General features: G+C 39.3%; 1 protein-coding gene across 5 annotated transcripts in view; it reads right to left on the reverse strand.

Moving 5' to 3' along the window:
- ADARB2 (adenosine deaminase RNA specific B2 (inactive)) overlaps positions 1-24,030 on the reverse strand; it is a 489,405-nt gene that overhangs the window by 56,086 nt on the left and 409,289 nt on the right. For all 5 annotated transcript variants that reach the window (XR_015740138.1, XR_015740136.1, XR_015740137.1 and 2 more), the window contains one exon: positions 12,292-12,406. Coding sequence is in view for 2 of the 5 variants with exons in the window: in XM_087916598.1 (XP_087772724.1) it covers positions 12,292-12,406 (115 nt within the window). In the remaining 3 variants the exon portion in view is untranslated. The remainder of the gene's footprint in view (positions 1-12,291; positions 12,407-24,030) is intronic.

Here is a 24,030-nt window from a genome sequence, read left to right on the forward strand (position 1 = left end):
CTTTCATCCTTCTGAGGTGGATAAAATGAGGAGCCAAATTGTTGTGGGCAATATGCTGACTCTGTAAACTGCTTAGAGAAGGTTGCAAAGCAATGTAAAGCAGTATATAAGTCTAAGTGTTATTGCTATCATTTTTATGGAAATATTGAAATATGACAATAGTGCAGGAAGAACAGAGGGAAACACAGGAGGCTATTGATCATCATGTATATATGTATGTATGTATGTATGTATGTATGTATGTATGTATATATATATGCAAAACATTACATTTTTGACTTTTCGGATAAGATGACAATTATAATCCCCATTAGGTAGGAAGGTTGATCAAAGTGGGTTTTCCTAGAATACATCTTCCTTTTAATTATGATTGATTGTTTTTGCAAAACAGTGCCAATCTTGAATCTGCAAGAGCCTGAATTACCATTCAAGGGTTAACTTTTCCTTTTTTGTTACCATTTATTCCCAGTAAACCCAACTGCCTGTAACCCTCCAGTGAATACTTGAGTAAATTGCAAAACGTTTTCAGATACTTGTAACCAGCTTTGCAAATAGACCATCAGCAATGCAAATGTCTTCAGCCATGCAAATAGACTGTTATCAGCTTGGCAATTTTTTTTATCATTCCTGTGTAACCTAATTTGTTTTCTTGCTTGATCTACAACTTTCAACTCTTTTGCTCTTCCACTTAATGAAGAGATCTCTGAAAGCAAGTTTATGTATGGCCATTGTTGCCACTGCTACAATATCATGCATATGTGTGCACATACCATACTGTATCCCTTAGAGGTTTTGGTGAGGTGTGTGTGTGTCCAAATTGGCAAGATGGTGAACAAAGCATTGCAATACAAATTCTGTCCTACATCAGAAGATGTAAACTTTGCATACCACTCTCTAATTTTAACCATCTTCATTTATTTTTCTGTTAGGAAATGTAAAGGAAAAGATTTCTCTGTCACTTGAGTCCAACTCTTGGACACAGTGCTTATATCATTTTCTTAGCTGAGGGAGCTAGCATTGTCCAAATACAATTTCTGTGGTCATGTAGCCAGCATGATTAAGACACACAGAATGATGTTATCTTTCCACCAAACTGGTACCTATTTATCTACTTATATTTGCATGCTTCCAAACTGCTGAATAGCGAGGAGCTGAGGCAAGTAATGGGAGCTCACCCCGTTGCATGGCACGGGTCTTGAACCCAAGCTGTCAGTTTTCCAGCTGACAAGCGTAGCATCTTTAACCATTGAGCCATCACACCTCTGGTGGTAGGAAATGAAGCATAATAATATATTGAAGAGCCTAGGACTTTTCAAGGGGCAGAACATTTGCTCTATATTGTGGACTCTCTACTGTACATATTGATTATCTCCATATCTCCAGATTGTCCTGGATGATTCATCATCACTCAGTCAAAATGTCCTCTTTGAAGAGATCAAAATCTATGGGAGAGCATTCTGTGACCTCTTTCAGCTCATGGGAAGAATGGCATTAAACTGAAATAAACACACAAAAGGAAAAAAAATATGCATTTTCTGGAGCCTCCAACCATTGACTGATTGATTTACTCGTTGGGGCTTAAATGCTGCTTTAATCAAGCATCTGTAGGCTTTTTTGAGATCACCATCATAAAAAACTGCTATGGAGTGTTATCTACTGTCTTTTTATTAGGCAAAAGAAAAGGTTATGCACAATTCCTTTCTATGGGATGGGACTCATCCTACTTCCTATGAAAGTAGGAAATGAATCAAATGAGAAAATGAAGAAACCAATTATATATATATATATATATATATATATATATATATATATATATATATATATATATATATATATATATGGTATTCAGCTTTGTTCAGGTATTTTCCCATGTTATTATAGTTGTGCTCTTAAAGTTGTAGCAATGTTTCGGCAGAATCTCATCTGCCATCATCAGGCTTCTGTATTGTGTTTGTCTGTGAGTCAGACTTTCACAGCCGTTTCTGTTTTAAATTTGGTGCTAGCCATCTGCTGTGCCAGAATGGTTTTTTTCTTCATCCTGATTGGTTGGGAGTCTTGGTCTGTGTTTATTGGTCTTGGAATTTGCTGTGTTCTCCTTGATTGGTGTTTCTAATATCTTCTGTCTGTTTTGTAGCTTTTTTTGTCTTGATTGGCTAGCAACATTGTGTTTCCTGTATTGGAGGCTTTTAGTGCGGCTTGGCTCCAAATAAATGGGCGGCTATCATTTATTAGGAAGCTAGGTTTCATCTGGGTGCCTGGTTGGGGTGTGTTTGAGCTGGAGGTATCAGGGGGAGTCTGTCTGTGCCCAGGTGTTTGCCTGGCTTGTGGTGTGGAGATTTTTTTGTTTGAGAGCGCAGGCTTCCAGATAATTGACAGTCTGGTGGAGTCATCTCTTCTATTCATGCTTTCAGATCATTTTTCAATCTGTATGGCTTCTCTGATAATTCTGTGGCTGGGGTTTTCTATAGTGGCTAGGGTTTTGGTGCCATTGAAGTCGATGCTATGACCTGTTGCTTTCATGTGTTGGACTAGTGAGGAAGTGTGTTCCAGCTTTTTGACTGCATTTTTGTGTTCATCTAGGCGGGTACTTATTCTTCTATTGGTCTAGTACCCGCCTTTTGTCCCATCTTGACTGGTGAAAATCCAGCAAATCCTACTCCTGTTCTTTATCCTTACTCTGTATCAAAGTAGATTGGGAGTAACTACATTAAAAAAAAAAGAAACTAGACTAGTTCCAAATATATAAGTGATTTAACCTAGAATACATTGTATGTCTGATCAGGCAGTTTGAAATTTTTCCTCCCCATCCATAAAATATCAGCACCAAAACTGCTGATCTGGAAGAATTTGGCAGATAATGCAAAGAGAGAAGACAGAGTTCACTTTTAGAATGGAAAAGAAAAACAATATTTTGAACCTTTTAGTACTGAGAACAATTTCCTACTTTTTTTTTAAAGGAGTGAGGACAATAATCAAAAGTTTGTGGGCTGTATCTCATTCAGGTGTTATTAGAACATTTGCTGTTCCAATGATTGGGGGGCTCTGACAAAGAAGGGCTCAATCTAATTTCCAAAGCATCAAAAAGCAAGACAAGAAAAAGTTGGAAACTAAGTAAGGAGAGAAGCAACCTAGAGCTAAGAAGAAATTTCCTCATGGTGAGAGCTATCGACCAAAGGAACAGCTTGCCTTCAGAAGTTGTAGGTGCTCCATCACTGGAGGCTTACAAAAAGAGACTGAGCAACTATTTGTCTGAAATAGTACAGAGAAGGGGATTGGACTACAAGACCTCCAAGATCCCTTCCAACTCTTTTATTCTGTTTTATGCCATTTCTTAGAAAGCTTATTTGAAGGCCACCACTACAATTCTGATGCATTTTCTACGCCAGTATGAAATATAGTGGAAAAATAGTGATTATTCACACTTAATACATTTTGAGGTAGATGTTAATCACTAAAATATACTATGCAGCTTTCCCTATTCATATTTTGTTTTTGAAAAAATCAGGAGGGCCAGTAATGGAAGTTGCTATCATTTGGTTGACTTTCTTGACAAAGCTACATGAGTAAGGCAGTTATTGACAAAAATAGAACTGGGAAACTTTAATACAATCTACCCCTGGTGATTCAAATGATGCTGTTGCTGCCCTCTTGCAGTGTCTGGAAGCTGGGAAGGTTTGGATGGGGAGATAACAGGCTTCAGCTGAATCTTGGCAAAGCTGCCTGGCTTTGAATGTATGGAGCTTTGAGATCGAGGACTTTAACATTAGTTCTGGATGTGGTTGCACTCAGACAGACTCGGTCTACAACTTGGATTTTCTCCTGGACTTGTGACTTCTGCTCAAAGAGCAGATGGCAGTTAGCAGTGGCCTTTCCTGGATTGAGAGTTCCTGTGCTCAGTCACTCAGACTCTGGTTGTCTGAACTACTGCATCCAGCTTTGTCACCACAGTGTAAAAAAAATGTTGAGACTTTAGGAAGAGTGCAAAGAGAAAGACCAACAAAGATGATTAGGAGGCTAAAACATATTAATTGGGTATGCTGGAATTGGGTATGTCTAGTTTAATGAAAAGAAGGACTAGGGCATGACATGATAGCAGTGTTCCTATATTTGAGAGGCTGCTATAAAGAAGAGGGAGTCAAACCATTCTTCAAAGCACCTGAGGGCAAGAAGCAATGAGTGGAAACTAATCAAGGAGAGAAGCAACTTAGAACTAAGGATAAATTTCCTGACAGTTAGAACAATGAACCAGTGGAACAACTTGGCTCCAGAAGTTGTGAATGCTCCAACACTGGAAGTTTTTAAGAAGAGACTGGGCAACTATTTGTCTGGAGTGGTGTAGGGTTTCCTGCCTGAGCAGGGGATTGGACTAGAAAATCTCCAAGGTCCCTTCCAACTCCGTTATTCTGTTATTCTACACGGGGCTACCTTTGAAGATCACTTGGAAATTAGAACTGGTGCAGGTTCAGGCAGTTCTTAGGTCCCCTCAAATGGCCCATGTTATACCACTGTTCTGTGGTATATTGGGCCTATTGCCCTCAACAATCTGGACCCTCCTTTTACCTAACCTTGGATGGATGGAAGGCTGAGTCCACCTTGAGCCAGTGAGAATTGAACTGCCGAACTGCTGGCAGCCAGCAGTCAGCAGAAGTAGCCTGCAGTATTGCATAATTGTCTTCATGGTTTCATTGCTTTTAATGTTGTAAGCATTAGACCCAGAGTCATTTCGAAGTGAGATGTGTGGCAAATAAATTAATTAATAAAAATATTATCTGAGGATGTTGATAGAGAAATAGGGAGATGGTGTCATAGACAGAAACCTGGCCAAATTCAGGCTTTCTGTATGCTTTGGTTCATCTCTAATTAGGAGATGACTTGAGAACCTAACCAGCTGTGGGATTCAAATTTTTTTATTACTCGTTCTGTGGGCGTGGCTTGGTGGGTGTGGCTTGGCTTGGTGGGCATGGCAGGGAAACGATACTGCAAAATCTCCATTCCCTCCCCACCCCACTATTTTCCAGCTCTGTTCTCCTGTCAGGGCAACAAAGAAGACCCAGCCAATCAGCTGGGACTCGGGAGGCAGAGAATAGATGGGAGTGGGAGGTGGTATTTGCCAGTTCTCCGAACTACTCAAAATTTCCATTACTGGTTCTCCAGAACTGGTCAGAACCTGCTTAATACTACCTCTGACCTTAACCCTTACCCTATCCCCAACATGATCAGAATGGGCAAACCAGTTGTTAAATCAGAATGGCAGCAGAACTGATTAAACATTTGCAATTGAAAAAGGGATTCAAAAGAGGAAAGATTGAAATAGTGGGAATACATAGATTAGCTAATTGATTATTCAGGAACAGTAGAACACTCTGCCAGACTCTAAGAGGAAAAAACAAGAGGAGGAATGGAAATCAGAAGTCAGGTACTGTTCACGACAATATGAATGATGATGTGAAGAATGCTTCAATAAAGATCACAGGCAGAAAAATAGAGAAGAAAAGAAGAATCATTATTAACAACTGAAGAAATTTAGAATGAATAGATCTCTCAGTGGAAGCGCTGAAATCTACATGATATAATTTTGATGCAGAAAAGAAAGGCACTCCAGAATGCACTATAGGGAGTAATTGGGCACTGACAGATACATAAATGTGATGACTTAGCATTCCCTTCTTGTTCTAATTTCCATGGTTCGTTAGACTTACTTCCTGCTATGAACAAGGGAAAAAAGAGCCTGCTTCTTCTTTGTTCAATGTATTATGCCCCCCACAATGCTGCTCTGGACCAGATTGCATATTTGCAGCTCCTTAGATGTTAACTGATCTGAACAATTTGGTTCAGTATACTTATGGGGCAATGTTAGGAAGAACTTCCTTTATTAAGTTCTTTCTATAAATTCAGACAAGTGAATTACACTGTCCTGCAAAGATAGAACACAAGAAATTCACATGCTCTTTAAAACAATTCCAGGTAGACTTTAGTTTTCTTTTTAATTGAACCGTCTCCTTAAAGATAAGAATTCTTTATATTTACTATAATATGGACATTGAATAAGATAACCATCCTCAAAAGATTTCATTACAGTGCTCTATCGGCCTGGTGTAGATTCACACTTCTATCTATCTTGAATTTTATTTTCAATAGTACTAGCAGTAGCACTTAGACTTCTATCCTGCTTCATAGTGCTTTACAGCCCTCTCTAAGCAGTTTACAGAGTCAGCATTTTTCCCCCAACAATCTGGGTCCTCATTTTACGCACCTTGGAAGGATGGAAGGCTGAGTCAACCTTGAGCCAGTGAGATTCGAACTACCAAATTGCAGTCAGCTGGCAATCAGTAGAAGTAGCCTGCAGTACTGCACTCTAACCATTGAGACCCCACGGCTCATGGTCCTAATTCGCATTATTTGGTCCAGTGACAAATTGAAAAGTTATCTAGATGTCCAGTGCCAAAAGATGTCTTTCCATAGTTAAATAAGCCACTGATAGAACATGAGTCCATTCATATACTGTTTGTTCCAGGTAGTTTGTAAATGTCTTTGTCTGAGATTTATGTATCTTTAGAGGGACATTTTCTTTGTTCATAGATAGCCTTACTTCCACATATCCAGCCAGCAGGGTCAACCTATCTCAGGAGCATCAGGCTAAGAAGGCTTTTAATAATGAATTCATGTCAAATTCTGCACATGTATTGTTGATCATTATTGTTACTGTTATCTTCATTTCCAACATTTACACAAGATTGTATGAATGCATATATTGTTATAGGTAAACTCATCTAAATTTTGTTTATAGGTTTGATCCTATAAATATTTTCTGTTTTATTCCATTTACTTGGAAAGATGTAAAGACAATACAATAATTTAGCCATGCAACATAACTGAAAGGTGGACACTTGTATTTTTCTCCTGGTATACAAGATGATCTGAAGCTTGCAGCTGTATTTTCAAGCATAGACAAATTCAGGTAGACCTCAATTTACAACCATAAGTGAGCTCAACATTTCTGTTGCTGAGATAGTTTTTAAGAGAGTTTTGCCCCATTTTACAACCTTTCTTCCCATAGTGGTTAAGTGAATCACTGTAGTTATTAAAATAAAAACATGGTTGCTAAATGAATCTGGCTTTCTCATTGACTTTGCTTGTCGGAAGATCTCAAATGGTACTCACATGACCCTGGGACCCTGCTAACGTCATAAAAATGTGTCAATGGCCAAGCAAACTTAATTCTGATCATGTGACTATGGGGATGCTGCAATAGTCATAAGTGTGAAAAATAGTCATACTTCATTTCCTTCAGTGCTGTTGTAATGGTTACTAAGTGAACTGTTGTAAGTCAATGTCTACCTCTAAAAATTTGTGGCTATAACAGATGGAAAGAACTCCCAGGCATTGTTCATCATTCAACCGTTCTGCACCAATATGTTTGATTTTGCTGATTACACGATGGTTCAAAGAATTGTCAAATTGGAAGGAGTCATTTTTGCCATTAGCCCCACATTGTCTGCTCAGTATAAGAATCCAGATTAAAGCATTCTTGAAAGATGGCCACCATCTAGTGTGAGGAAGTTGCACAACATTCTCAGAGACTCTTCCCATCCTGCTTACAATTTTTGCGAACTATTGCCTTCTGGCAGAAGATACAAAACAATTAAAACTTGGACCGCACGTTTTCTGAATAGGTTTTTATCCCAGACCATAATTGCACTTAACAATGAACTTAAGGACCATCATCAGTGAGCTGCTGGACAGTATTACTTGGTCTGTTGTGTGGATGCTTGTATGTTTTTAGGGGATGGGGAATTTTGGTGTGTGCGTGTTGGGGTCTGGTCTCTGGATATTATGTGAATTTTGTTGTATATGTATGCTGTGTATATACGTACAATGACAATAAAGTATTATTATTATTAGTGAAAGAAGTCTAGCTGTGTAATTGATTTTATTTGAAAGGTATCTTGGTTGGATCCTTAAACTGATAGACTATTGCATCGTTCTGCAAACATATTTTACCAGCTTCCCACTAAGGGCCAGAAGTAGATTGCCCATTAATATTCCTTATTCCTTTTAGGTGTCATGCATTCTAAATCTTAAAACCACTAGAAGGATCCATGGAGACAGATTGTCAACTTTTACTTTTCTCCAGCTACCCCACTTAGTGATGATTAAGATCCATTTCAAGCAATATGGGCTCTAATTTTCCAACTTTTATCACAGCATGAAATTGCTGTTTAGAGCCCCTTTCGTCCACTTCATCTTTATTTCATATAAGGTAATAGAAAAGGCATCCCTGCTTGCTTTTAAGATCAAAGTGATTGTCAGGTTCATAAAAAGAGAGAAAGAGAGAGAGCCTGCAAAAAAAAATAAAAAGAACTGATGCAAAGAAAAGAAATAGGGTATATCACTCTTCTGTAGGCATCCTTGCTTTCTCCTCTAAAGATGACTACATTTCTTAGATTATGCATTTGAAAAGAAAAGAAGATGGAAAACATTTCTATCCATTGTTAACTGTCCAGATGCATCACCTTTAAATAGGAAAAACAGTATTTAAATACCTACCATCTTTTATCCAAGTTAAGTGTGGAAGTGTTTTTACTCTTATTATTATTTGAAAATAATAAGATGAGCAACATAATGAATGATTGCAATCTTGCAATTCTTTATTCTGTCCAGTAATTGCCAGTTAAGAGGAAAAGTGGTATTACAAATTCCAGCATTCAGTTTTTTAAATTATTTTTTTCTAATAATTGAATTCTAAACTGCAATTCACGGACAAGAAATATACATAAATTGGGCCCATAACTAGCAAAGGTCAGAGTTTGATCTGACGTGGGTGAAACCAAAGCATTGCATAGTGCTCATTTCTTTTCTATCTCTCACTCTTTATCAAGTTCTACATGACTATTTCCCACTACAATGCATATGAGAATTTTTGGAATGGTGAATGATCCATGGATGGAGAATCAGTCCCTCTTTCCTGTGTGCAGAGATGCACTTTCAATGAACTTCTGGTGCAGGCTGTCACTTGGGAATCTACCTACGGATCTCCTATCAACAAATATTATTACAACTATCCTATTCTAGGTCAAGCTTGACAAATGGAAGAATCAACAGCAGACTTTTTAATTTTAGCTATGGTTTCCTGGGTTTTTTTTTTGTAAACCACCCAGAATCACAAAAAAGGGGTCCTTGCAATTAAGGAGACACATCAATGTATAACCAGCAAGTCAATCAAGAGCCAAAGTCAGTTAGTCAAAGGCCCCCTCAAAGTCTCAGAGTTAGATCACAAGGCATAAAGAATCGGGGGATTAGAGAATTTAGTCAGTCAAGGTTCAATCAGAAGAATAGCTGCTTATTCTAACAAGTTCAAGAGAATTTTCAGATATGAGCTGCTCTCAAGTAGACTTTCACACTGAAGCCTACAGCTTTGTTGCATGAACCACTGGATGTCTTTTCAGTTCCTGCAGGAATAAGCCAATGAATGGAGTGAATGAATGAATGAATAACTCTCTGCTGAGACACATTAAGCTATTTAAGCTGTGAACACACCAGGATGAATCAAACTGTTCATTAGCATACAGTTTTAGGAGAGCGCAACATAAGGTGATCTCTCCTACAACTGAACACTCTTCACCTTCCAGTCGCTAACAGTTCTGCTTTTCCTATAAATTGGGTGATTTTACAGGTGAACAAAAAGCCAGATAGGGGACCTCCCTTCTAGGGGGGATTGGTTTTGCCTTTTTTCTGTGCTTAAATATGTTGACCTGAATGATGACCTGTCATTTTCCCTAGAAGAGCCTTCTTCAGCGAGGACCTCAGTATTTGCCTAGATATATCGTGAAGGTTCTCACTATTCTGTGATTTCCTATCTTGGAATGATTATTTAGAACTGGTTTTTCCTAAACCAAAATGTGGCTCAAGATAACTCAGCTAGTTTTCCCTGCATTCTTGAGCTGAATTCTCAAGCACCAAAGGAATACCACATGGAGGAATAGGATCATTGGTTTATTAGGGTTCACTTCTGTCTAGTGATCTAGTTGGAGCCGCTAGCATTTAACTTATAATATAGCCTAAATCTACAGCATAATGCCAGTTTGTTCCAGATAATTTAGCAAGCTCCTCTGAATATGCATTGGATACCTCCTGCTTTCTCTGAAAAATTGTCTGTCAAACTCTAAACATATGCATACGAGGTTAGATTCTACATTTAATACACTAATTCAAGCCTTTATACTCTATTCAGAGCTGAAATCAAACTTTATGTAGAAAAGGGAGAAAAAAAAACCAGCTGGAATCAGAACATGCTTCTACATTTCATCTATGCAATTCTGGGGCATAATGAAAAATACCATTCTTGAACTTTTGAAAGGCCATAATAAAAGATAGGAAATTAGACTCATAGTTCTACCAGGGATATCTGCAGGATACAGTTAAAAAAAAATCAAGATGACAATCACAATGATGATATCAAAATGCAAAATTTTTAAATGTTTGCTGCACATAAAAAGTGGTGAAGCTTTGATCCCTATGGATCCCTACTCTGCCGACACCCCAAAGTGCTATGCTGTAGCACAGTCCCAATGATAGTCTTTGTTAGCTAATATGTTAAAGACTATATTTCTGTTTGCATGTAGAATAGATGTTAAGGTAATATCCCTATTGTCTTAGTATTCAATAAAACATATATAAGGGAAAGATCAATTATTCCTACCAGCAACTTTCTGTACTCGAATATAATTGCTATGAGATGATATTTCTCTAGCAGAATATGTGAATGAAATAAATTGGAATAATTATAGGAATAACAGTTTGGTTAAGAGTTAGGTAAAATAATGTCTATGGATGTGTGAATGAGAATACAGGTAGTCCTTGACTTATAACCACAGTCGAGCTCAAAATTTATGTTGCTAAGCAAGACATTTGTTAAATGAGTTTTCCCCATTTGACAAGCTTTCTTAGCCACAATTGTTAAAGGCATCACCACAGTTGTTACGTTGAACCTGGCTTCTCCATTAACTTTGACCATCAGAAAGTTAAAAAACTTGGGACACTGCAAGCGTCATAAATATGAGTCAGTTGCCAAGCAATCTGAATTTTGATCACATGACCATGGGGTTGCTACAATGGTTGTAACTGTGAAAAACAATCATAAATCATTTTTTTCAGGTCCGTTGTAACTTCAAACAGTCACTAAATGAATTGTTGTAAGTCGAGAAGTATCTGTACACATAGAAACCCTAAGAATTAAAGGATTTGGAAAGAAGATGGTGTGGATTTGTTCTCTATTGTCCCAGAGTATTAACTGGAATTAATAGGTTGAAATTACAAGGATGATTATTTAGGGTAGATGTCAGGGATAAACTTCCTATTTTATAAACTGTCAGTTAAACACTTCTATGTTGCAACTTTACAAATAATCCTGATTTTTTTTGCAGCTGACACCCTGACTAATTTATGCACCAAGGAAAATTGTTTTGGGTTATTTTGTTTAAAAAAAGATACAATATGTATTAGCATGCAGGAAACTCCTCTTTCAATCATTGGAACAGCTTTTATATACAGCTTTTGCAGGGTCTGTATGGCTGTTTTGAAAATCATTCCCACAGTCTACACATGTGGTAGGATTCAGATTTTTTTTTACTACCAGTTTTATGGTGGGCGTGGCAGGGCAAGGATACTGTAAAATCTCTAGTCAGAGGTGGTATTTGCCGGTTCTCCAAACTACTGAAAATGTCTGCTATCGGTTCTCCAGAACTGATCAGGATCTGATGAATACCACCTCTGGTGTGTACGTACAACTCCTTTGCTTTAGTAGCAGTTCCACAGGTGGAGTTATATGCACATGAACAGGCAAACTGGAACAGCTTTTGAAGCAGATGCACACAAGTGCATCTTTAATGTGGCTGCTTTAATGACTGGAAAAGGAAGACATTTGCATCCCATCATTCCTCTGAAATGGGCCTTTATCTTCACCATAACATTGTAAAAAGGATGAAGTGCTTATATGCTTTATTTATATGCTTATTTAAAGCACATTATCTGCTGCATTATGCGAAGCTCAAAGCAGCTTGGGAGAGTTCAGCGTAAAGGCTTCATACCTTACTGTAGATTCAGGCAGGTGAACTTAATGTTGTAGCTAAATTTCAGAATGGCGTCACCATCACACACCCTTTTAATTACTAAGTGCAGGTAATACTGGGGCACATACCGATATTATCTATATTCAAGGAACTATAGACGAGCTTTTCTTAGAATAAATAAAACTGTAGGCTAAGCAAAAAAGCAAGAAAATTGGAGGCTTACCTCTGGTCATTACAATTCCTGCAAGGGATCTGTGACATGCATGGAGGGCACCAAAGTTATCCGTCACCTCCTGAAATTTCTCTGCAATTATTTGGTACACGGAATCAGCAAATTCCTGGAAAGACATAACCGGAAGCTGTTCTATTAACTTGGCATGACCAATGCTGTGGATTGCATCTTCAAGTTTTCTTCTTTAATTCATAACAGCTTGTGTGACTAACTACAAAGAATCATAAACTTTGCAGTTCATCTCTTTGCATTCACATGGCCTGCAAATAGAAAATAGCTTCCAACCAAAGATTGTCTTGAAAAAGAAGACACAGCTTTTGCAACATGGTGCTAAGCTGTATTGCACGATTACTACTTTTTCCTTGATCCTACTGTCACTTTTCAGACTGCTTATCAAATCATTGTCAGCCGATTCAGTTTCTTTCATTTCATTTGCATCTTGACCATAATTTGTTGCAACTCAATGCTGGTTTGAGTTGGCTTTCATTCCTTTAGATAGCAATAGCACTACGCATTTATATACCACTTTATAGTGCTTTACAGCCCCCCACAAGTGGTTTACGGAGTCAGCCTATTGCCCCCAACAATTATTTTACCCACCTCGAAAGGTTGGAAGGCTGAGTCAACCCTGAGCCCAATGTTATACATATTGTATGTTAGTCGCTGTATATAAGCTATTTCCTCAGTACAGAATACAGCTAACTAAAGAGTCATTGACCAAGATGGGCGGCCATAGAAACTGAGCAAGCAAACAAACAAACAAATATTTATCTAGCCATGGTGCAAATTCAATCCCACAAAGACCTGTCATTTATTTCACAGACCAAGAAAAATACAGCAAGGAAGGCTGAACCTGAATTAAGACTAAGTACCAATAGTCATCGACTTATGACTGCAATTGAGCCTAACACTTCTGCTACTAAGTGAGACATTTGTTAAGTGAATGTTGCCCCATTTTATTATCTTTTTTGCCAAAGTTGTTAAATGAATCAGTGTAGATGTTACGTTAGTGACATGATTGCTAAGTGAGTCTAGCTTCTCCATTGATTTTGCTTATCAGAAGTTCGCAAAAGAAGATCACATAACATTGCAACCATTATAAATATGAGTCAGTTGCCAGTGGTCAGTTTCAGTGCTGTTGTAGTTTTGAATGCTCATTAATGAACTGTTGTAAGTTGGAGACTACTTGTAAAATAGGGAATGAAACCAACCGCATCTTTCATACAGCGAAAGGAGAATCCTTGAGCCTCATCTAAGCAGATGTTTAAAGCTCACAGTAAATTTAAAAACAATACATAGGGGTTTTTTTTTTGACAATATATAAGCTAATAATTTTATAGCAGCATATCATTTGTAAGTGAAAAACATTTGCCCATTTGTCAGGCAAAGTCTTGTTACTAACCCAATTCCTCCTTCTCTGTTATGGCCCAGGGTTGGCACACAATAAACACATGGTAGGTGGAAGCTTGACAATTTTTATTTAATCATCTTCTCCCACAATCCCCACAATCCAGCAATTCCCGGTCCATTCTCCAAAGTCTGCCCCCAGGTTACCCCTACAGTCTCAAAGCAAGGCTCAAACACATGCGCCCACATCTGCTTCATGAAACTTCCTGGCAGTGAAAGTGCACAGAAGCAGCACCGCTCTGGGGGCAAGACTAGATCTCAAACTTGGCAAAGTTAATGATGAATGTCAAAGCAAAGGATCAAACCTCAGTCCACACCAGCAAGGATTCTGGAGCAAAGTTCTTCTTGGAGCTGTGGAGTGTGATGTTGAGAAATACAACAATTGTTTGCAACGAAAACCCCTCCCCATGGTGTCGCCTTAAATGCTTCTGTCCAGGTGATCCTTGGGAAGAGAGGCAGGGTACCCTCTCCCTGAGCAGTTGGGTCACCCTCAGGGGTGGGATTCTACCAGTTCGCACCTATTTGCCAGAATTGGTTGTTAACATTCTAAGCAGTTTGGAGAACCAGTTGTTAGAAGAAGTTACTGGCCTAATCCTGTAAGGAAGGCAGGAAGGAAACATTCTGGTGTTGCTTACAGAAACTGCCTCTCCATTAACCCTTATTACATTATTGGCAGAACTAAACTTCCTGTCTCAAGAACGTCTCTGGAATTTTTTTTCCCTTCCTTTGCTGGTACTTGCTTGTGTGGAGTGACCATTCAAAGTTACGGTGGCACTGAAAAAAATGACTTATGACCATTTTTCACACTTACGACTGTGCAGCATCTGCACAGTCATGAGAGGCCAGGCGAGGAGATGCGTGCCTTGATATGAGTGATATTGAATTGGCCACACCTAGCAAATAACATGACCACCAAGCCACGCCCACCACCTATGCCACTCCCACAGAACTGGTTGTTAAAAAATTTGAATCCCACCCCTGGTCACCCTGTGCTAACTTTGCCTCCTCTCCACTCTCCACACTTGGGGATGAGGGAAGCATTTGCTCATCTCCAAGCTCCACCCCTACTCCCCACCTGCCTCTTTCCGTCTCTTCCCACTTCCTCAGTCAACCTGCACCTCTCTTCTTGTCTGCCTACTCTTCCAAGGCCCAAGGGATCCAGCCCAGGACTGCCTCGTTCTCATCCCCAGGTTGTTCCTCATGGGTCATAGGGACTGTGCACCCTCTTCTCCATTGGTACTGGCTCCATCTCCTTTTTTTTGTAGAAAAGTTTTTTATTTTTTAATTATTTAGATACATCTTTGATCCATAATCACAAATACAGCTTTCTAGCATTACATCATTACCCATTACCAAGTTTTCTTCTTTATATTCTCAAAAATTACTTTATATCAGTCTCTTATTTTTAATCAATTTCTATCTTCCTTGATCGTATATTCTTATATTCAACATGTTCTCTATTCATATCATTTCATTGATCATTCAAAATTTCATCTAAATTTATATTATCTCCTATGAAATCCCCTTTCCAACATTACATTTGCCACTGTTACTTATGTTTTGGAGCACCATGTCTCTTCCTCCTCAGACCCAGGCTCCAACAGGGCCACGACATTCTCCCAAGAGTAATTCACTACTTGTTTCAATGTTCTAGCTCCTTAATCCAAGAGCTAGTGACTGAGATCGTTCAGTGTTTCCATTTTGATAAATTTATGATCTGACTGCTTACCAGATGTCCAGAATAGGTCTAACCTATTGGGACTGACTATGTCTTCCTAAACCATACGCTTAAATAATGTAGCTATTTCTAGTCTGTGTAGAGCGGGGAAAGGGTACATATGCCATGGCTTTCATCTGCTAAGTAGCTGAGCAAATGCCATCTCAAACTTTTTATCATCTCACTGACTTCACTGCTTCTCCTAAGTTCAATAGACATAAGATCTGGCTGATACCTGCCAGCAATTTGTTGAAGCAAGAGCCTGAGCAGAACAGAACAGAAGTGTTTTTAAATGTAGACTTGCAAGTAAACACTCCATGCTGGGAAAGCACCTCGCCTTCTGCTCTAAGAAAAAGTAGCTAAATCAAAACATGCTTCCACTGAGTGCTTTGTCTCAAAAGATTTGTTCACATCCCGCATGCCATATGGTTTTAGAACAGCTATAATAATAAGTGTTCATTAATTATTAAGCTTTGCTGTAAATAAATACAGAAAAGCTGTCTTGCTGTCACAGTATGAAGAACAAGCCATGCCTGCACAGATGTAAGTCATGCATTCTTTTTCCTGTTGACATCTCCCCAATTCTCCCTCCTTCTCCCCATGTCTTTTTAAAGTGAATGTAATCATCACTCATTTCAGGGCACCAAGATATGGTTTCTCCTTCAAGTGTATAGACAACAGAACACTCTTGCAAACTTATCTTCTCTATGACTATAGCAGTCCATTGTGGCTCTTAAATACGTCTCATTTGCAATGCCTTTCAACTGGTTGAACCTATTTCTTTTATGGACTTCAATAATCTGTAAAAGATGCCTATGATAAAAGGGAAAGAAATCAACATACCTATGGATACCGTCAAAGAGACACGAGGATGCAATTGGGACACAATAATTGGGGAAAATCAGGCTCCAACACTTTCAGATCTGCTCCATCTTCTCCTATGGCCATTATTTTGATCAATCAAGTCAAACAATCCTTGGCATTTATGGTGATGCTATGTTATGTAATACTGGATATGTTTATAGCAAGACATGAATCAGCCATGGTTTAATAATGAACATGTTTTTACTTAAGAGGGTGAAGAAGGTGGAAGAGATCTTTTAGTTTTGTCCTCTGATTTTTAGTATCTCATCAAGATAAACTGAAGAGATGACAGGGAGAAACTGTTCAAACTGTACTGAATCTATAGCTTGTCAATTTGAATTATGATTCTGTGCAGTGTGTTGGGTTTGAAGAATAAGGTAGGTGAATTGACCCATCCATAACCAATAATTGTTACAACTGAGATTATTGTTGCAAAAGAGATAATTTCAGTTATGGTGCTGGACTTGGGAAGAGAGAAGTGTTGTGGTTCACCGGCAGTCTGTGCAGATGGCAGTGGAATTGGACAGTGGGGAAAACGGGGACCAGTCCAAGAGCCTGGAAAGGACTTGGACGAGGGTCTTGTGTCCTATGCAGAGATGGGGCCAGGACCATCTGGGAGTGGTGTGCTGACTCTGGAGCTTCTGGAGTCTGGCAGCAGCCAGGCAGAGGAACAAGGCTCCCCAGTGCATGTGTACACAGAGCTGCTAGAAAGCAAGAGTAGCTGAGACAAAAGAGGTGACTTGGGAGTAAGGCTTGGAGGTGATTGCCCCCCCTAAGGTATAAAGGAGGTGCAAAGGTAGAGACACCTTTACAGGAAGTAAAGTCATTCACTCTGTTTGGATTAAACCTTGGAAGCTTTGTGTGGACTTTGTACTTTGGTTAGTTTTTTTACAGTTAATTTACTTTAGTTGTTGGCAGCAATTCAAAGGAGATAAGGCGGGTGCTTATCTCAAGGTACGGTTTGGGACTCATTACTGGCTGGGAATGCACATAATTCCCAGAGTTGAAATAAAACAAGAGTTGTTTGGACTAAGTGTTTGCTTAATTATGGTCTCAGGTCTCAGCTGCCTTTGAACTCCTGAGCAGTTACTCACAAAGCAGACAGTACTCACTCTTTGATGTAGTCACATTTCAGCTTTAATTTGAGCAGTCAGGATTAACAGCAGCAAGAATGGGAAACCCGTGAAAAGCCAGTGCTGACAATTAACGCCTCTCAGCGCTTGAAACACTTCCTTTGTAAACAACCCCAGGTTAACAAACATCTGCCCCCTCCTAATACCATCCCCTCCTAATATCTGCCTGCCATCCTGCATCTCCTATCCTACCCCTTAATCATCCAATGCCCCTAATCTATTCTGTAGTCTATTCCACCCCGTGCTCCCTGCACTGTTTCCAAACATTGCAAACAGCCACAGTCACACAAATGCAGCCCTACGCAGTACAGGTTTTCACAGCCTCCCAGCCACTCAACAGCAGCTCTGTCACACTGAAGAGTCAGAACCATCAGGATTGCCAGGTCTTCCTTCTTTCCGAGCTACTGGGCAGCGGTAGCTTGCTGATGGTTCCAGAACAAAACAGAAGGCATCTGGAGCTTCTGGGCAGCCATAGCATACAGTGGCTGCCGATGTCACCCCCCTCGTGCATCCTGCTGATGTGTTGGGCTTCAGAGCAGGTTGGAAAGCATCCGGAGCCCGACATCAGGAAGGCTTGGTCAGAACAGGAATATTCTAAGGAACTTCAATAGCCACAGAGAGATCGCTTTTACAGGGTACATTCATGGCCCAACTGTCATGTACTGATGATTAATCCATGTGGGAGGTTTTGTAATGGTCAATAACTATGACCTTCTCATCCACTCTCTTGTAATACAGTAGTCAGTCTGCTATTTCCCGAGAGATAAGTTTGTAGTAGCTATTCTCTCCCACTTAGTGTACAGCCTGTCTCCAGAAGTTGATGTTATAAACTTAATTTCTAATTTCCGGTCCTGTCTAGAAAAAGCAGATTTCGCTTCCATGAGACATTCAATAGTTTCATTCAGATTTTATTGCTCTATGAAACTGGACTGCCACTAAAAGCAAAAAGTAAATATATTGACAAGTGGTCAAGCATTTTGTTACCACTTTGTTGGGCAGCTGTTCAATTTGAATTACAGACTTTGGCCTTTAAATATTTCTATGGGAGTTTGTCTAAGAATCATCTGCAACAATGCTACCTGCTAACTGAAATATTTAAGCCACACACGGATGGATGTGATCAATTGTGACATTGTGGAGAACCATCAATATTAAACAAATGGTCAGACATTTTCAGCCTTATATTAGGATCTTCTAGGCCTCATTTGTGGACATGATCCACAGAAACAATCTGATTTTCATTAATTACTTCTGCTTTTTATTAATTGCTGCTGATTTTTTTAAAAACATTCCAACTGCTCAATGTCAAGGGATATAATGAGCATTCAATTATTTCATTTTAATTCTAGCATTATAACCTTGTGAAGTGCCTTGAAGAATAAGGAGACAAAAATCCAGATTTACAGGGAAATTCTTTCTTGACTTCAAACAGGATGGACAGCCAGATCCAAAGAAAATTCATCCATTAAGGGAAGTTGTGGCAGGTTCTAATTGCATAGAAAAAGGTAAAAATGACTAAATCCTACAAATCAATACAAGAAGGTGTATTCTTTTTTTAAAAAAAGATCAAATTATAACCTTAATTTCCTCCTAATCCTACAGTCTGATCCATCATTCTTTCTATAATGTCGTACATATAGGCATCACATTTACAAAGAATTAATTAATTCAGAGGGTCATATCGCTTGCGTAAGAATTTTTGTTAAAACATCAGAAAGAAGAAACATATTTTAACAAACCCAGTTAGATATTCCAGTAAGCCCACTTTTATTTACTCAATTTGGCAGCCAAATCCAAAGCAAATGAACACAATGAGATAAAATCATGGTCAAATAGCTAGACAAAGATGATCAAAGTTAGGCTGAGAAAAGACTGCCTGGGAATTTTTAAAAGATCTATAAATTCCTTGCATGAGAATCAGAAGAAATAACAATGGATGTTCATTAAGACAAAAACAAAAACTAGAACACAACTTAAGAAAACAAACTATTTTTAGAGAAATAATGCAACTTACTTCCCTCCTTTAATTTTTTTTCCCCCAGAGAGCTCTATTCATAAAGTCTACCTCTATTCGAACCCCTTTTCTATATCACTGATAGAAAAAGCCACAGACATTTTGCTGCTTTAGCAAAATCTTTTTGATTTCATAGACAACAAACTAAAAGACTCAAGGTCCATTCCACCGCTAAAAGGACCTAATGGTAAAGACTGCAATGACGACACTATTAAAGCCAACCTCTTTAACACATTCTTTGGCTCAGTATTTGTAAAAGCAATGGATCATGCCCAGTATTTCCTAGTCGAATGACAGATAACTACAATGTTCTAATACATATAGATTTTACAGAAGACAATGTTGAAAAAGCACTATGCAATCTAAAACCATCTCTATCTATTGGACCGGATGGAATATGTGCCTACTTCTTTAAAAAGCTATCCAATGCCATAGCAGAACCTCTAAGCATAATCTTTGAAAAATCTTTCAGGACCAGCCCCTTGCCTAACCTATGATCACAAGCCACGGTCATCCCCATGTTCAAAAAGGGAGACCCCAGCCTAGTTGAAAGTTATAGGCCAATCTCCTTATGCTGCGTCACCTGTAAAGTCATGGAATCAATTATTATCCATTATCCTCCACTTAGAGACAAACAACCTACTCTCTAATAAACAATTTGGTTTCAGGAAAAAACTATCCTGTAATCTGCAATTCTTACACTGCAAAAACATATGGACTACATAACTCGATCAGGGCAAAGCAATAGATGCAATCTACATAGACTTCTGTAAAGCCTATGATTCAGTGGTACATGACAAACTACTGCTAAAACTAAAATTTTATGGTATCTCTGGACACCTGCATAACTGGATAGAAGCATTCCTGTCAAACAGACAACAATCTGATGATGTAAAGCTATTCAACTCCACAGACAATACTGCTACCCTTCAAAAAAATCTTGATTGTATATCAGAATGGTCAAACAAATGGCAACTTCAAAACTCAACAAATAAATGCTCTGTCCTATGTATTGGCAAAAAAAATCAGAAAATATAATACAAGCTTAATAGTCAGGATTTTGTTGATGATCCAAATTCTGTCAAGGACCTTGGAGTACTCATCTCTAATGATCTATGTGCTAGAGCCCACTGTAACTACATAGCCAAAAAGGGATTAAGAGTTGTTAACCTAATCTTACGTAGCTTTTTCTCTGGTAATATCACACTACTAACTAGAGCATACAAAACATTTGCTAGACCAATACTTAAATACAGCTCATCAGTCTGGAACCCGCATTACGTATCTGATATTAACACAGTTGAGAAAGTCCAGAAATGTTTCCCAAGAAGAGTTCTCCACTCCTCTACTCATTGCAGAATACCTTATGCACCAGGCTTGAAATTCTAGACCTTGAAAACCTAGAACTACGCCGCCTTTGGTGCGATCTAAGTATAGTATATAAAATTATACATTGCAATGTCCTACCTGTCAATGAATACTTCAGCTTCAACCATAACAATACAAGAGCACACAATAGATACAAACTCAAGGTAAACCGCATCAAACTTGATTGCAGGAAATACGATTTCAGCAAGAGAGTGGTCAATGTCTGGAATACTCTACCTGACTCTGTGGTTTCTTCCCCAAACCCCCAAAACTTTAACCTTAGACTGTCTACTATTGACCTCACCCCTTTCCTAAGAGGTCTGTAGGGAGTGTGCATAAGCGCACCAATGTGCCCACCATCCCTGCCCTATTGTTTCTTTTTATTGTTCTTATATGTATCCATTTCATGTATTCATAACTATGTTTATGCTTATACCTGTTATCTTTTCATCACTTGACAAATAAATAAATAAATAACAATAAAAAAAGATTCTGAAAGCATAGAGCCAAGCAGTGGTGGGATTCAAAATATTTTACTGCTGGTTCTGTGGGCATGGCTTGGTGAGCGTGGCTTGATGGGCATGGCAGGGGAAGGATACTGCAAAATCCCATTTCCTCCGCACCCCCCTAATGTTCTTTCCAACTCCATTCTCCTGTGCAGGGCAATGAAAGAAAACCTACAAGATCGGGTGGGACTTGGGAGGCAAAGAATAGGTGGGGACAGGGCCAGTCAGAAATATTTTCTGGTTCTCTGAATTAGTCAAAATTTCTGCTACCAGTTCTGCAGAACTGGTCAGAACCTGCTGAATACCACTTCTGGAGCCAACCCAAGATATGGCTTTTGAGCCAAAAAATTAAACACAAATCTGTTTTTATACCTATTGGTGTCTAGGGCCCAGTCTTAATAATCTGGCTGTATCTTATAGATCAGACAATCCAACCTTTCTGGCTTTGTGGACCAGCAGAAGGGGGAAAGAGGGGATGTGTGTGAAGGAGTGGCATGTGCCCAGTTCTATTTGCACAAATGGTGTGTGTACTCACCCACTGCTTCTGTAGTCCAAGTCTGAACAGGCCACGACCTGGAGGTTGGGGACCCCATTATAGATGGCCAGGGATGGCATTTGGGGATGTTTTATTTAGGTTTTGGGGTTAATTCTTAATTCTTCAGTTTTCATGGATCTCCCAGAGAAGCTCAAAAGCAGGGATTTCATTGAGGGCCACTTCAAGGTTGTGTTTGACCTCGGGTGGCCAGGGTGGGAGTAGTAGCCAGGGTGGGCCTGGCCAGCTCAATGTCACTCATTTCAGGGTTGCCTGTGGTGACCTTGAGTGCTTTGCCAGTGAAATGCGGAGCTCGGGAGGGCCACCCAAACTGTGTTTTCACCAGCAGAGAGTCCAGGAGGCCATCACAGCCTCCCGAGCTCTGTTTTTGCTGGCAGAGGCAATGCAGGCTGGCCCTTTGCTATTTCCAGGGCGGCCTCATGGGGCAGATCTAAGCACCCTGCAGGCAGATCCCTGGACTTTGAGTTTGACATCCATGCTCTACAGTCATTGTTCAGCAATCTTGATCTGAATGGTCTCTAAGGGCTGCAGAATATGGAGGTATGTTGTTGGTATCCTTGAAATAGAAATACAACAATAATGAATCTGATAACTAATGATTTGCTGACCTTTACTGATGCCCCAAACAGGCTACCTGTCTTTCTGATTGGGTTTGAATCTAACCTAATTGTCTTATGAATTTTTTTATCTTTTTGTTTTGTTCTACGAAGAAAGCTCTATTTGTAGACGATTTTAATGCTGATTGCTTAGAATCTTTGTTGAGAGTGTGACTGATTCCGAATCTGTGTTTGATAGGCAACGGTTGGAAAAATCTATTTGCTTATCGTTCACCCAGCAATTTATTCGTTTGTTTGTATCCTGGCTTTGTTAATTTTACAAATAACTCAGGGGGGCGAACTTACCCAACATATCTTCCTCCTTCTATTTCCCCCACAACAACAACATCCCTGTGAAATGGGTTGGGTTGACAGTAAATGACTGGCCCAAAGTCACCCAGCTGGTCAGTGGTGGGATTCAAATATTTTTTACCACTGGTTCAGTGGGTATGGCTTGGTGAGCATGCTTTGCACATGTGCACACACTTTGTGTGCACACACACACCAAACGCACACTTTGTGCAGGCACAGAGGCATTTGTGCATGCGCAGAAGCGTTCTACCTCACCTCCTGCAAGCCTGCACTCTCCCGGTCGCTTCAGCAGCTACTGCGCGGCACTCTTCTGTGCTGCGCAAAGCAACTGCTCTTCAAATTCAGAGGATAAAGGTGAGTATGGGAGCCTGAGTGGGTGGGTGGGCCCAACAGCTGTGCAGTGGAGAGAACCAGTTTGTCTCTGCAGCTCATCGCCGCTACCAGCTCGGCAGAACCGGGCAGAACCAGTAGAATACCACCATTGCAGCTGGCAGGACTAGAACACACAGACTCCTGGTTTCTAGGCCAGCACCTTAATCACTAACTAAACAGGGTCATTTTATTTATCAGATTATTAGTCCATTTAATTTACTATCATCTGCATCAATGACACCACTCCAGTGTTTCAGATAAAAGCTTTTTCATCGTTCTAAATAACTTGCCGTTGAACCAAGCATTTTCTTGTGCTCTTGTAGAAAGCAATGGCCCTTCTCCAAGGGAAATCCTTATACCATAGACGCCATTGAGTCTGATGATAATCTTGATGCCTAGAGTGGAAATTGGTGCAAGAAGAGAAATAAACCCCATGTAGAAGCTGGGATAGGTCCAAACCTTGGACACGTAATTTCCTTTCTCTCATGGTGTGCTTGCAAGACTGAGCACTGCCAATTCTGCTAATACCACATTGTTGTGCTAAATGAAGCATAAGCCATGATACTCTTCAGAAATGACACTTGTTTAATTATACTGTTAAACTAACACTGTAGAATAGGAAGAGGGGAAGTACTGGGAGATTGTGATAAAAAAAGCAAGAAAAGGAGCATAGCAGCAAACAGAAAAATGTCTACTTTGTCTTTTTGCTAACTTGTTACGATGGGTAACCAATTTTTTTATTCAGAATGAATCAAGGAAATATTTTTTTCATACAATTCTGTAGTCCATTTTTAAGAAACCCTTAGAGTTTTTATTTTTAAAGGGTTTGATTTATTTGCTGTGAAAAAACTGGTATTTATTTATATAAGATTGATGCAGGAAAAAAAT

The sequence above is a fragment of the Pseudonaja textilis genome, chromosome Z (assembly GCF_049901715.1).
Source record: "Pseudonaja textilis isolate UNSWEBS1 chromosome Z, rPseTex1.2, whole genome shotgun sequence".
Taxonomy (NCBI): Eukaryota; Metazoa; Chordata; class Lepidosauria; order Squamata; family Elapidae; genus Pseudonaja; species Pseudonaja textilis.